Source organism: Copadichromis virginalis, linkage group LG11, assembly GCF_057382275.1.
Source record: "Copadichromis virginalis isolate Kocher_CV1m ecotype Utaka linkage group LG11, C_Virginalis_male_GT1.1, whole genome shotgun sequence".
In the NCBI taxonomy this organism is placed as follows: Eukaryota; Metazoa; Chordata; class Actinopteri; order Cichliformes; family Cichlidae; genus Copadichromis; species Copadichromis virginalis.
In genome coordinates this window covers 4,438,036-4,453,554 of record NC_140628.1, presented here as the reverse complement: position 1 = coordinate 4,453,554, position 15,519 = coordinate 4,438,036, and the positions used below count along the sequence as shown (strand labels likewise).

Sequence of the window (15,519 nt, the reverse complement as noted above, 5' to 3'; positions counted from 1 at the left end):
AAATATTCTTCTGTAGCAATAACAAAGTATAACATCAATTATTCTGTAGCAGTTACACAAGAATATCCAGTAATGTCCCTGCCTACAATTAAACACATTCACTTACAATTGGGGGCATCTGCTGTGGCAAACGGGTGCAAACCTTTGACCACAAACCGAGTCACTGCTCGGTGACATTCGTCTATCCTGGCCTGAAAGGAGACGCTACCGGCAGACTGCAGCGAGAACTGCCAGCATCTGAGCCAGACTCTGTCTCATCATGGTCACTAAATGCACAGTGATGGCAGGTTTGTAATAAGGCAGATCAATATGCACTGTTACCTGATTATTTACCTGCCGCATTAACCGGAGAGGACGTGCAAACGTTACCGCAGGTCCACATACTGGTGTAGAAACATACTGGTGTAGAATGTGTTGATACAGTCCGGTGGTTATTATCTGTTGAATCCATTACAGGCCATGTGCATTTTACCTTACTTTCTTGATTGACTTGTTTTTGGTTTGGATGAGCATGTATGTTTATTTAATTGTCTAGTCGGCAGTAGTTTCTGTGCCACTCTGTAGTGTTTCTTCAAACAGTGGTGACTAATACTGCAGGTACCGTGTTGAAACGTCCCACTTAACTGTAACTAGAAAAACAATTTTATTGTGTGCAGCTGGAATTTTTATATCTTTCTTCTTAGAGCAATGCTGTATGTCGTAGCTTTGCAGTACCCGACCAATTTATTGGGGGATCGATCTCAGTTATGAGCACTTAAAAAAAATGTAAAAACGAAGATTTCAGTTTAAAATGTGAGGAAGTAGCAGAAGAAACGCCCTCCAACCCTGCACCAGGAACACAACAAACACCTGATCCTAATGGAGTCAGGCACAGTGCCAACAAGTAAATACATAACTAAGTGTAACAGATGTGGTGACGTTTGTTCATGTTTCATGTGTCTCAAAGAAAAAAGATATATCAGATTTTTAAAACACCAAATATTTGTATTGATCTTAAAATCCTGTATTGGTTGGGCTTAGTTGAACAACAATCTAACCCATGCCTGATTAACCTAAACAACAGGAAACAAAACTTTGGACATTCTGATGACAAACTGGAGACGTTACCAGGCCAAGTTTACGCCACAGTCGCTGCTCAGGACTCTTTTCTGCATCTCTGCTGTTATACTTTTTATTTTGCTCATTCTTCAAAATGTGCCAATAGACCCTTCTTCTGATCTTGTGTCGCTTTCTTCTTTTTGCAGCTTTCAAGAAAGAGGACAGCAGCTTTGATGAGGTAAGTTGAAAACAAGTCAATTTTAGGGAGCTTGGCCCACTTTCACTGTTATGCTTTCACGGCACTGGCCGGGGCTTTTTCATTAAAATGACTCTTCAAGGTCTCGTTGGCCAGATGTTGCCAGCAAGGACTGCACTGCAGCTGATTTTTTGGATGTGGGTCCCGTTGTAACTGTGTGCATATGGTGTGTAATATATTCATCTCTGAGTTGTCCCTCAGGGTCAGTTGCCATCACAGAGCTTTTCTGGCCTGCCAAATGAGGCAGCGACCAGATTCTGTCTATAAGAGCATACACCGGCCTCCAGAGAGTGCCCTACAAGCATCTTGAGCCCAACACTTAAGTAAAAATAGATCAAATATCATTTTTCTTGTAATTTTATTGGAGATTATATATCGGGACCACGCCTCCAAACACGCTCCTTCCAGCTGTCATCTATATAGGTTCCCTCAGTTCTGCAAACTGTTCATTCTCGTTTACGTGCCCCACCCTCCCTCCCTCCTTGTTCTCAATTCTTTAAGTTCTTCACTCCTATTTGGTACATGGTACATCTGCCAGTCCCGGGAGCCGTCACCAGTCCCCTTCAAGGCCTTCCCCAAACCGCAGGTCAATTCATGTCAAAGCATCACTTTTACCTACTAAAACGCTGTCAAACCTAAAATGAGGACGTGGGCCCAGCTCGTGAAAAAAAGGTGGTCAAACTGCATTTTTATTTCTTTTTTCAGCAAAAACACAGCTACATAAATGAAGCACTTGATGTTACTGCAGTTGCACACAACATGTACTGATACTGATACTGTATAGACGTCTCCACCCTCCTGCCCCAGTCTTAGCGTTGATTTCATATTACAGTTTTTTACAGACGCTAGGACACATGTCTCAATACTTAGGTCACTTTTGCAAAACTCTTCACACAATCCTCCTAACTGACCGTCAGCTTGGCAAAGCAGTTCATTTCACATTCAAAATGCACTACAACTACCAAAACACTTCATTCAGGTCTCAAATAAACTCATTCTTCCAGAACACTAGCAAAGGTTGACAGCCGACAAACACACTTTGTCACCCACAAAACAATGACCTAAAAAACACTAACAACATGTAGCATGACACAGTGTTTTCTTGTGTAAAACAAGGACACATCTCTGTTTATAATTTCAATATATGTTACTGGAATGAATCAGACATCATGCAGAATTCGTTAATATTTGTTTCTGTATTTTTATGTTTTTGCACTAAGTAATCCCAAAATACAAGAATTTGTATACACACCATCCACTGATACACATACAATAGTAATGCTAATCTACTTGGTCTTCTCCATTTGGCCACAGGTTCTCATCCACATCACATCTTATGTCATCTAGGGCAATACACCTAGGAAAGAATCTTCTGGCTGCCAGAATTGAAGGAGTTGAAAAATTGAAGGAGTAACATCTGTGCAGATGTTCATCTACAATGAGAATCAGCTGTGGCTGGTTAAACTGCATTTTTAGATTTAAAATATGTTTCAATAAAATATTGTTGTTGAATTTTGCTGTCTTATTCAGTTTTGCATTGTGTTATTGTTTTGGCCATGAGTTTAACAGTTTTGGAAACAGTATGTAAGCACATGCAAAATGTCCTGTCCGTACAAAGATTTTTGGCAGTTGTTGTGTCTGAGTGAGAAGATAATTCATGAAATTTGAGAGATGAAGTCATTGAATGCATTTTGTGCCAAAACAATGATAACTGGTCCTCAGTTTAGCCCACATAGACTTCTGTCGTGCTCACTGTGTGAGGAGTTTTGCAAACGTGACCTAAGTATTGAGACGTGTCCTAGCGTCTGTAAAAAACTGTAAATGCATGAAGAGACGCTTGATATTTAAAGGTGCCAGGAGGAGCAGCAGTTTAGTCATTAAATAACGCTGCACTTATGGGTCTCTGCTGACTGTGACGATTAAATCAAGGCAGTGCATGTGCAGCAGAGTACTGTGGATATTATAAATGATCTGGTATATTTTGCCAGCAAATATTAATTAATTTGCTATAGGATCTTCGTTTGCATGCTAAAAATGTATGCAGCGTGTGTTTCATGGGAAACCAAGAAACATTCGCTCTTGTTTTCCTTTGTCTTTTTGAGCTGAGTTATGAAGTCTGTTTTTCCCACAGATCTAAATTTGTGGCAGAGGGAGGAGGCTGTGTGTGTGTGTGTGTGTGTGTGTGTGTGTGTGTGTGTGTGTGTGTGTGTGTGTGTGTGTGTGTGTGTGTGCACCCATAATGTGCATTTGGTGCTCAGACGTTTTATTTTCTGCAAATATTTGCCAATCAGTTGGTTGTTGTGTATCATGCAAAAACTAAATTCAGGAAGAAGGGCAAATATTGTGAAAACTGGCACTGGTCAGGCCAGCGTGTCAAACTGGAAAATGTTCTAAAAACTAAAATTCAGACTAGCCCAGATGTTTTTGCCCTACAGAGCAGCTCAGCAGCCGTCCTGTCACATGGGATCAATAAAGGGAACTAACAGCCAACCTCAGCAATGCTAACACAAAGAATCCTGCTTGCTGTCTTATCACTTATTCATTGAGCAACGTCACTGCAGACAATACATTGGAAATGCTCCAAAGCTTAGAAACCATGTGCCTGGTGAAGGACACAGCTTTAGGTAGCCATCTGCAGCAGGTGCACTGGTGCTCAACAGTCACTGCCACTTTAAGTCAAAAGAGCACCCGAGCAGGATTTCCTCGTCATAGAAACAACATCCCAGAATTCTGAGACCTCCTGACTCCCTCATCAACCAGCTGCTTACAACAGCAAACTGAAGGAGAAAGTGGGAGAAATCAATATGTTATACAGGCCTGCAAAATAGCTCAAGGCCAGTGTTGCTGGGACAAAACAAATAATCTACAGTGTGAGTTGAAAACAACACCATCCACAGCATAACAGGTATTATCTTCACCTTATTAGTCTCTCTGTGTGTCTTACAAAAGAAAAATGGTGGTGCTGGAGACCCCCATAGTGACACCGGGGGCAGGTTCAGGACTTTGGCAGGTATTGGTGTGTTTGGCTGTCTGTGGGCACATTTTGCAGTCACAAGCTTACAAGACGAATGCAGGCAAAGTTCAAAGATTAGTGTTGCTGGTGGTGTGATCCCATTGCAACATTGTTTCTAAGATGATATCATTTTAGCTTCTGGGAGGGGAACCAATCTGCAGTAAATATCAGTTACAGAGCAACTGTCACGCTGCAGAGCACTCCTGTGTGTTAGAAGACTTTCATTTACATGCATGAATAACCCATAGTCTGTGGGTTAAATGCTGTGTCAGTTTTAAGATGGAACAAGATGCAAATTTACAGAAAGAGCCGCTTATATCTCATCAGTGGACAGAATGTTCTCCAAAAGTCTGGGGAATCATCAAAATGGTTTTTAGGAAATGTGAGACGAGCCTTTTTGGTCAGCAGTGATTTTCTCCCATGATGCCTTTTGTGCCCAGTCAGGGTCTTATCTAACTTTGACCTTAACTGAGGTCAAAGACAACTTAGCTGTTGTTCTGGGTTCTTTTGTGACCTCCTGGATAAGTCGTGGATGCGTTCTTGGTCGACCGAGCACTCGTGAGAAGGTTCACCATCATTTTAAGTTTTAACTATTTGTTGATATTGGCTCTCACTGCGACTCACTGGTGCCCCCAAAGTTCAGAAATGACTTTCCTAACTTTGTTTCTCAGCTGTTTCTTTAGATTGTGGCACCATGTGCTGCTTTTTGAAATCTTTTTGTCTGCACTGGGTCCTGGTTACTGTTGTTGGTGGTGATATGTGAGCCTGGCAGCTGGGAAGCTGCAGCCGAGTTGTGTGTAACAGCAACCGTGAGAAAAGTGTTAAATAAAGATGCTGGAAGGCATGAAACCGTCATCGGGCCTGCTGTGGACTGTCTATATGTAATCCAACAATTAGTTTGAGCTGAAATATTTAACAGTAACACATATGCAAAAAACTAATAAGACAGGAAGGGTGAACGTTGCTTTTTCACAGCACTGTGTGTGAAAAAAGTAGTGTAACAGCTAGTATTTCTTCAAGTTGGGAAAAAAGTCAGCCTGAAACCTGCTGTGAAAAAATGTAAGCAGGAATACTTTTAATCGCACCTCCTGATGTACCGTTGAGTGGTTTCGTTTTCAATTTTGACAAATGTGTGACAGAACCGTTCACTCTGAGGGGAAAACAGACGCTGGAGTCAAAGCACAGCCCCTATTTTTAACTCGTGGGCACAGAGGTTTGTCACCTTTGATACCCACGTTCCAACAAAAGCTTCAAAGCTCCAAAAAAGTATCTGAGTGTTCTGGACAGCCCAGGGAATTATTCATTAGTGAGATAACGCACAGATGTGTTCAGGGTACTGTACAGTAACGCCACTGTTTTGCACATGTCTCACTCTGTATATTTTATTTTATTTATTTTATATATTCTATTCATTGTTTACTCTATTTAATTTGTAAAATATGTGTACACACACACACACAGAAAAATATTTAGTATACACATTAGGGCTGCCACAAACGATTATTTTGATAGTCGACTAGTCACCGATTATTTTTGCGATTAGTCGACTAATCAGATCATCATCCACTGGACGTAAAACTACAGCTTATTGCACCAGCAGCATCTGCTCTTATATAACTATCATTAGCTTACAGCTTTAAGCTTTTAAGGTGCTAACTAAAAATAAAGACAAGATGATAGTTTATTCAATTTTAATGAAATTTGCAGATTGTTTCGGTGAAGTTTAATAAACTCCTTGCTATCTAAAATATAACAGGACACCGGAGTATATTCTCCAGCATCTCACACTTCTGATAATCAGCTGTCTGCTTGACGTTTATTCAGCTGTGTAAAAACTATAACTTTAATCTCAGCCAAACTGATTTACTCAGGAACAAATAAAATACAAAAAAAAAAAAAAGCCAAACAACAACATTTTTAAGTTATCTAAGTGACTTATATATGTTTAACCTGAGTAGTGAAAGACGGCGGTGGGTTTGAAAACAATTTGCCGGGAGTCCGGTGTAATATTAAAACTAACTAGCTGCCGCCATTGTTGGAAACTGAGCTGGGCCGCGCTATGAATTCTGGGACACAGCTGCTTCTTCTTCTTCTTCTTCGGGGTTTAACGGCAGCTGGCATCCTTGTACATGCAGTGCTGCCATCTTCTGTTTCAGTCCGTTATTACACTCTTAAATCCTGCTACTTATTCCTGCGTCTTTTGGGATCTTACAAAGCTTCAAACGACGCGTCGACTATTAAATCAGTCGTCGACGATTTTGATAGTCGACGTAATCGTGACTAGTCGACAAATCGTGGCAGCCCTAATACACATCCAGAAATGCATACACTATTATATATTGTACATATATTTATTAGTTTCAGATGCAGCCATTCTTGTATTTTGCTTGTTTACATTATTGTATTTTGCACAACTCTGTTGCTTGTGAAGCTCGCACACAAGAATTTCACTCACATGTGCTGTACCAATGTACCTGCACATGTGATGTGACAATAAAAGTGATTTGATTTGATTTGAGGGTGTTGGATGTGCTGCAGCTACTGTCTTTGCCCCGTAAACCTAAACGATAAAACACACGGTCAGCTTTGACTGTTTAGATTAAAAATTCTTTTAATCACGGAGGGTTCGTGTTCTAAAAAGTCTTAAGTACCCAAAATAGTGCTGCTGTTGTTTTTGTAACACGTCACAGTGTAATGTCCATGGGAACCTGGACGCAGGGCCACGGGGGGGAGGCTGGTACGCAAGTCCAAGAGCGGCACATGATGCAGGCGCAACACAACACGCTAGAAAACTCCTTTAGCAACAGTTCAATGAGCATTTTTATTATTTCTTTCTTTAGCAGTTTAGCTTCATTTTGAAACAATGTAGGCAGAGAATAAATTCTACTGATGAAGCATGCATAAGGTTTTATTTTTGTTTTGGGAATAAATTATTAAAAAAAACAAAACATCACATTTGCAGTTGGGAGAGTTTTCCATTGGAGGCATCTGCAAATTAGTGGAGAATCTACAACCAACAATATTTCAGTCAAATGATTAATTCATCATCCAAATACAAGCTGCTGTGTAATTTTACATGAAGTCTCTAATCACTTAATTGATTATTCCATTTATAATCAGGGCTGGATATTGAGATTCAGTGTTTGATACTTGACACTCGTTGAGTGCTGAGGACTGTGTTTGCAATGTCAATTAATACAAATTGGCCTCCACTTGCTTTATCATTAATAGAATAGAATAGAATAGGATAGCCCTTTACTGTCACTGTACACGTACAACAAAATAGTGTTTTTTGATCTACACATTTGTGGATTTCATTGTAATTTGCTGTTTATAGAATGATAAAGTACCTCCTAAGTACCTTCTTTGACTCAATACTAGAGATGGACCGATCCAATATTACGTATCGGTCCGATACTGACGTAAATTACTGGATCGGATATCGGGGAGAAATAAAAAATGTAATCGATCCATTAAATATCAAAAAAGCACCTCACAAAACTTGTAACACGGCGTAACTCGGCTCATAACCGTAGCACGTCGGAGCAGTGTGCTCACGTGATAGAGCGGCTGTGTGTATTTGTAGCCTCGCTACCAATCAGGTGTTCTGGGAATCCATCCTACCTGGCAATCCATCCTACCTGTTGTTTCTGCGCATGCACACAACATGAAATTCAGTGGCAAATTATCCTACCTTTGTGAATATTAGCTAGAGAAATATTCTGACTGGTAAAATTAACTGCCAAACCAACCTACCTTTGTGAATGTCACCTACAAGCATACTTAAACTCCGAAAATTTTGTGGCAAATCATCCTACCTTTGGTAATAACAGCTACACACATACTCTGACGGGTAAAATTAAGTGCCAAACCATGCTACCTTTGTGAATGTTACCTACAAGCATACTTTAAGGGTAAAATGAAGTGGCAAACCATCCTGGCTGTATGCATATGAGCTAAAAGCATACTCTGATGGGCAAAGTTAAGTGGCAAACCGTCATACCTACTTAAATTGGTGCTGGAATTACTCTGTGACAGCAGAAATGTGCATAAACTACTTACGGTAGGACGTTTTGCCAAAGTAGGATGGTTTGTCAGAACACCGGCATTTCATCTCCGAGGAGGTTATCCCAGAGAGAAGTAAAGCAAGTGTGTAAGTCCATCTCTGAATGTTTGTAAAGCATTCCCGCGTTAAGCTTAACAACCGATATATGGAGCGACTGCCTCCCCCTCCCTCTCCTGTTGCTACTTCAATCATGAAACTGATCAATGATCAGCTGATCGGCTTTTCTGTCGCGAGTCCGTGTCCGTTGTTTGTTTTTGGCCCACTTTGCACCAGAAAGAAACCAGCGGCTGAACAACAGCAGCACGTTTAAGCTTGATAAGCTGTTCTTAGAATGTATTTAATACTTTCTACACCAGGATCTATTTCTACAGCTGACGGCTGGTAACTGTGCAGGGGCGGATCTAGCAAAGTTTAGCCAGGGGGGCCGATAGGGCATTAACAGGGAAAAGGGGGCACAAAGACATACTTTTCTTTCTTATTCTCATTTAAAATGTCGAGCTTTTAATAAATAGCTATCTGACACCCAAAGTTTTAATTTGATGTAAAATGAATAGAAGTCCATTACTGTATATAGTAACTGTTAAGTCTAAAATACCCTAGTAAGCTGTAGTACTTTTTCCTTTGGGAAGATACCATCTGTGCAGTCTGCAATTCTGTTAAAGAAAGATGTTGAATCTATTTAATTATTCTTGAAAAAGAATTGATTTCTGTGCATTTCTTTCACACTGCATCAAATTAAAGTTTTTGGGGTTTTTTTGCTGGGAGTTTTAGAACCCTATTAGTTTGGTTGCTTAATATTTCTGCTAAGTGCTCTTTAAAATACCAGAATAGGGAGGATGGTGCAGGTTTAAGTTTATTAGATTGATCAGTTTTGCTGAACTATGAAATATTTTGGGTGCAGTGTATTTTTTGCATACAGGTATAACAGAATAGCTTTAGTGTTTTTTGTTTTTTTTTAACTTGAGTATGAACTTATACAAAAAGCAGCAAGATATAAAAAAAACAGTTTTATTGATTAAAAAACACTATATCGGATTCATATCGGTATCGGCAGATATCCAAATTTATGATATCGGTATCGGTATCGGACATAAAAAAGTGGTATCGTGCCATCTCTACTCAGTACTGAGGTATTGAGTCAAAGAAGGTAAATATGAACGTTCAGAAGAGTCGATGTTCTGCTTGGACAAAATAAACACACATCTTAACAACCCAACGTCTATCACGTCATCAGCAAACACATTTTGGTAGAATTAGTTTGCATCCACATGCTAAGCAAGCACACTGTCACTAACTTTCAAGGCAAACTGCTTATATGTACTTTGATCTTACAGTTCTTATATTGTGTGGTTTCAGCAGGACTGGAAACTGAAAATAAACAGAGGATTTTCAGCTTTGTGCGCTTTAAACCTGACATGTGTGTCACAACACCAATCTCTTCATGTTCATGGCCAACATGACTGCCCACTGGGCATCAAGGAATGCTGCAATGCAAGAGATTTCCATCCCATCGTGGAAGTCTTATTTTTGTTGGCAAAGAGACATGAGAGCTTGGATGTCTTAGATATCACATATATCTGGTAACAGGGCTATTTGTCAAGTTTCCTAAGATTATTTGGATAAGAACATGTGGCCTGTGTTCTTGTTTGCGAAGGGACTTTTGTGGTGAAGCGAACCATTTCTAGAAGTGCCATGGGAATTAAGCTTGGGCCATTTGCTATAAATGGGCCTTGCTGCTAAAGAAGAATGTAAAGAATCTGAGATGGGGAAAAAACTCCTTCCTGTCCCGCAGCATCGTGTTTGCAAGAAACTGACTGATGACCTACAGCTACAGATGTCTGGGAGTTTGGATTCTGCGCTTCTGTGTGTGCAAGCACTTCTATCTTTGCAGAGAGAAACAAATAAGCAGGCGCTGGGAGCTGGTTTGCTGTCTGATGACCCACTATGATTGATCACAGTAAATAATGAAACTGCACGTTTAAACCAGGGAAATTAATAGATTTAGTGCGCAGGGGAAGAAAGCTTCCTGCTGCTTTTTTTTATAGGTTTGACAACAGTTTTGGGTGACATTACATTTGAGGTGCTCCGATCTAAATGACAGTATGTAGTATGTGGTAGTACTAGTATCTACTTTTGCACCCTCGTTAGGTCTGGGTCAGATGCCCAAAAATATAAATCATAATGTTTATTTTTCTGCCCTGTGGATGATTCATGAATCAAAAATAGCACTTTTTTCCCCAGGCACAGGACCCAGTAAGGCTGTCTTACACTGTAGCTGAGTGGTTCATCCTTTAGGAAGACAGTTTTGAGGCTTTTGGATGCTGTTAGAATAGCTTTGCATGATTCACAGTTTAAAATGGTCCTTATTTAGTGCAGTGTCTCAGACAGACAAGCAGAAGGTTTGAACAGCAGGTGACTGGTTGGGACGCTTGTGATGAAGCTGTGTGCAGGCGATGACCATATGGGCCATGGGGATATCCCCCGTCACCGACATCGTACAGAGCCAAGAGTAGGGAAATGAATCCAGAGTTTTTGGCTCACATTGATTACTTGCACATAAACTGATTTAACTGTTAGACAGTTTTAACACAATTTTAAGAGTATATGCAGTACATGAGAGAAAACATAGCTGTTTCACCCTGAAGATAAGCAGTGGTGGGTGGGTACAGTACTCTGGGTTCCTCCCACAGTTCAAAGACAGGCATGTCAGTTTTTCATATCAGTGAAATGGTCAGTAAGATTAGTGGAATGCTATATAAACAGAGTGCATCACTGTACATGTAAAGTGTGCTGCTTTTTAAGTGGACAGGCAAACAACTTTGTTCCAGTGACTTGGTGTGTGAGTCTCCTTTATGCTTTCAGCAGTGAACACTTATTGAACTCACTGCAGTGACATGGTTTAGTTTTGCTATGCTGTCCCTGTAGGCTCATGCTGGATTTGTTGTTTTGCATGCTGTCTAACATAGACGAGGATTGTGGGAATTCAAACAGCACAGACACTACTGACTAGGGATGGGTATCGTTTAGGTTTTATCTGATACCAGTACCAAACTGGTACTTTTGAAACGGTGCCGGTGTTTAAAGAATGGAGAACACAAAATTGGTCCAAAAACCTCTCATGTTTAGCTGTTTTCCACTTTTTCTTTGGTCATTTTAGCCTTTTTGGCCAGGGTGAAGGGAGCATCTGCCATCAAACAAGAGGACAGCCGCATGTAGCTATGATGATGTTTGCTAGTTCACCTTACATGCATTAATGTAATAACGTGGTTAGCCTACTCAACGTAAATTACACACGAACAACATTAAGCTACTCACGCAGAGAAGAACGGCTGCTGCTGCATCATCATCCTCATCATTTCTGCTACACTGGCAGGGCTAGGGGCCAGGACTCTCCTCTTCGGGTTCTTGGGGGATGTTGCTAACTCCGGGTCCGATAACAGACAACCCACCCGCAGTAGATGTGCTTGGTGTGAGGTCTCACAGCAAGCTATCAAATACGGCGCATTTCTCGGCTTTTAACAATATGCTATACGTCGCCAGGTGTTTCATCGGATTTGAGGTGTTGCCTCCTTTGACAGTATCACAGTATCAGCTTAAAGCACTTGTTGCAGGCGGCTGAGTTTGCATCTTTTGCTGTGAAGTACAGCCAGACTTTTGACCACTTCTCCTTGGGCGTTTTTAATCTGTAGCTCTGCTCTAAAAGAACGTACGTACCTGGTCCCGCCTACTATCCTCGGAAAGGTAAAATGATTGGCTGGAATCCAAAGTGTATGACATCTCAGGGAAAAAAGCACCGAAATAAAGCACCGAAACGTGCACTGCTTTTCGGTCTGGTTACTACCATTTATGTCAGAACAGGTGCCATCATGGCACCGGATACCGGTACCCATCCCTACTACTGACATGCACTTGCATGTTTCTCCCAAAAAAAGGAGAAAGACCATAGTCACATGACGTGGCCCAGTGATGATCATGGTGACTGATGTTTAGGTTACAGGACAAATTTTCTGTTTGTATTTTTCATGCAGACAGAAAAAATGAGTAGGCTGCAGTGACAGTTGTTTCCATAGACTGCATTCTTTAAGCCAGCAGTAGGTAGTGTGCGTGATTGTGGAAAAAAACTATCCAATAAAAGTACAGAAATGTGTGGACCAACGGTCTTCTATAAACACTTTCCTGCAGTGTTTATTAGTCATTGGTTGTGTGTCACATAGAATAGATTATTAAGTGATTTTTAAACATTATGATCATTCAAATTGTCAGGATGCTTTTCAGGAATGCGGGAACAGAAAATTTCAAAGAGTTTTATTCCTGAAAAAAATGCTGTTCTGCTTTCAAATCTCACACCGTGGATGGAAGTCTCTGCTCCCACATGAGTTGTTGCAAATGGGTGAAAGATCTGAGAAGAGCCTGAGTCCGCTTATCCCCTCCTGCCTCTAATGGAAATGGATTCTGAGACCCGACTGGCTTAATCTAAATCTGCGATAAAAGTGCTGCACTCAACAGAAAGAGCCCGTGGAAGGCTTTGATTTTTCAGGATGGTCTCTTTGCATACTTTCTTTGTGTGTTGTGTGATTTTTATTGTTGCGAGTTAATTTGCCGTCAGAGAAACGGTCCGTAATATTCAGCCTCACCGAAACGTCGGGTTTTGTTAGAGCTTCTCGATTAGGTGAAGTTGTCATTGTCACTAAAGTAATGATTTTCTCATTAGCTATCTTTGTTCCCGTTCTCTTGTCTCTTTGTCACAATTCTGTCTTTGTCACATGCAGACTTCATTATCTATTCTCTGTCCAATTGGATCTGAATAATTTTATACGCTTGGTGTCGGGATCAAAAATTAATGCAACAAATGTGTTTCTTAATTACCAGAGGTCTGTGGAGAATCCATTAGAAGCAGAACCCTGTCATTAGTTCCAGGGAATGTAAATCGCTGTGAATTCTGTGCAATATTTAGTAAAAAGAAGAATAAAAAAAGACCCAGCACGAGCATGTCACGATTCTCGCTGCTCTCATTTGTGTTTGTCACGCTGTGAGTCTGGAATTCTAATGTTTCATCTGCATTCGGAACCTCGTTCGTTTTTAATGTTTTACACCAAGCCAGCCAAACGCCATTTAACAGCCGTTTTAAAACCAGATCACAAGAATTGTTTCCTTTTGACCAAGATATCAAATCAAACTCACTAAGCCTCAGTCAGCACAAGAGAAGAGATACGTAGCTGTGGCTGTCCTCAATCAAGAAACGGACTCTTTAGACACTCACTTCATCCTAAACCAAGAGTCTGACTGGGCAAAGACGGAGGATGTTGTTTGAAATACATGACAAACACCAGTGATGAAGCTTTTGAAGTCACAGCTCTTGCAAAGGTTGGTTTATAATCATGTATACATGTAGTGTATCGTTTTCAGATAGTTGATATATTTAAAAGATGATTGAATTAACCGCTTTTGTCTAAGCACCCACTTTGATCCTAAAGTTACCTTTAGATAGAATCTGAGGATAAGATCAAATCAGTGTTGCTTCCTGTATATATTGCTTGTAAATGTTACTGCTCTGGAACAGATGAATAGTAGCTTGTAAAAAGAATTGCTTCCTTCCTGTAGCATTTCCCTGCAGAACATTAGCATGCACAGAAGGCAAAACGGCCGAGTCTGATTCAATTGATTTTTGTCTGAAGTTTGAAAATTCCAATCAATGTGGCATATTGATAACAGTCTCTTAAATGACAAAGAAAAGGCTGCTGATTAAAGCGCTGCCTGGTTATCTTTCCACCGGCATGAATGTCCGACATGGTTGTGGATGTAAACCTTGACATGAATTCAATAAAGTGTTGAAGTCAGACCAAGAGTGAAAAATAAAAAGCTATCAGCCTGTGAACCAGCAGAGATAAAAGACCTCCGATGAAAGCAGCAGATGGGTTGAGATGTTTTGGAGGCAGTTCAGCCTGCATCACGGGGCACATTATGACGCTGATCGACCAGTGCTCGTGGCCCAAAGCTCGGATCAGTTCACCTACCTTTCCATGTCACCCGCTTCACATCCACATTATCAGAACCTCAGCTTAAGTCTTTCAGTTCCCTCCTACAGCAAGGCTGCAGGGGTAGAGGTCACATGGAATCAAGGTAAGAGATCTGAGGTGATAATGACGTGGTGATTAGAAAAGAAAGGTAAAGATTAAGGAATGACTTTCTGACAAAATAAGGTCATTTCAAGATTAAACCTTTGTATTGTGTTGCCAATTGCATTTTCCAAAATGACTGTCAGCGAATAAAGACTTGCATTAGTAAACAGTAACTGATAGAAGGTAGAATAGATGAACCTGGATGTTGGTTATCCATCTCAGACCTGTGATGGACGGCTAATTAGCAGACTGGCCAATGTGTATCCAGAGTACACAGAAGTATAACACTTGATCACCAAAAGAATGATTGATTATTGAAATAAATAATTAAGAAGTACCATATAGTCTTATTCATTTTTATAGTTCTAAATAGTTCTGTTAGGCACTTCATATCACTCTGGACCAAAGCAGACATTAATAAGCTCATATATGGTTCTCAAATTTGGGGTAAAATCTATGTCTGATTTGCAAAAAAATGTAACACTTGTGTGTTAGCACTACCTTACCTGTGTACAGCCTGGCAGATCTGATGACTTCAGCTGTCTGAGTAACTTTTTACGTGTTTTCAGTTCAGTTCAATTCACTTTTATTTATATGGCGTGACTGTGATCACTGAACTGTATTTGCTTATAGTGCTTAGTGTGTTGTAATGAGCATGTCAGATTGCTTTCAGAGGCCTTTCAAGCTCGGTAAGAAAGGTTAATGTTGTGGATATTATCAGTAAAATAATCATATTAAAATGGATTCCATTGTTAGTGAAAAGACAAACAGGCATTTTGTTAAATTCAACATGTTTCCAGTTGAAGCTTCGGTGGATGGCTCAGAAAAGCCTTCTGAAGTAAAGTCCTTTGATGTGTCGAGGAGCAGAAATATCCACTTTTAAAGGAGAGGCAGCCGCCGCACGCTCTGTAATTGCAGATACAATGTGCATCAGATAGCTGTTGTCAGGCACTCATTGTCACTGTCATGTCTCAAAGACATTTCCAGCTGGTGGCTTAAAGTCAGCCCACTAACTAGCAACTTAAGT

The 15,519-nt window shown here is 40.4% G+C and overlaps 1 protein-coding gene across 1 annotated transcript in view; it reads left to right on the top strand.

Annotated features, from left to right (window-relative positions):
• cdk14 (cyclin dependent kinase 14) overlaps nt 1–15,519 on the top strand; it is a 240,744-nt gene that overhangs the window by 12,278 nt on the left and 212,947 nt on the right. The window contains exon 2 of the mRNA XM_085472876.1: nt 1,245–1,276. Within this exon, the coding sequence (XP_085329002.1) occupies nt 1,245–1,276 (32 nt within the window). The remainder of the gene's footprint in view (nt 1–1,244; nt 1,277–15,519) is intronic.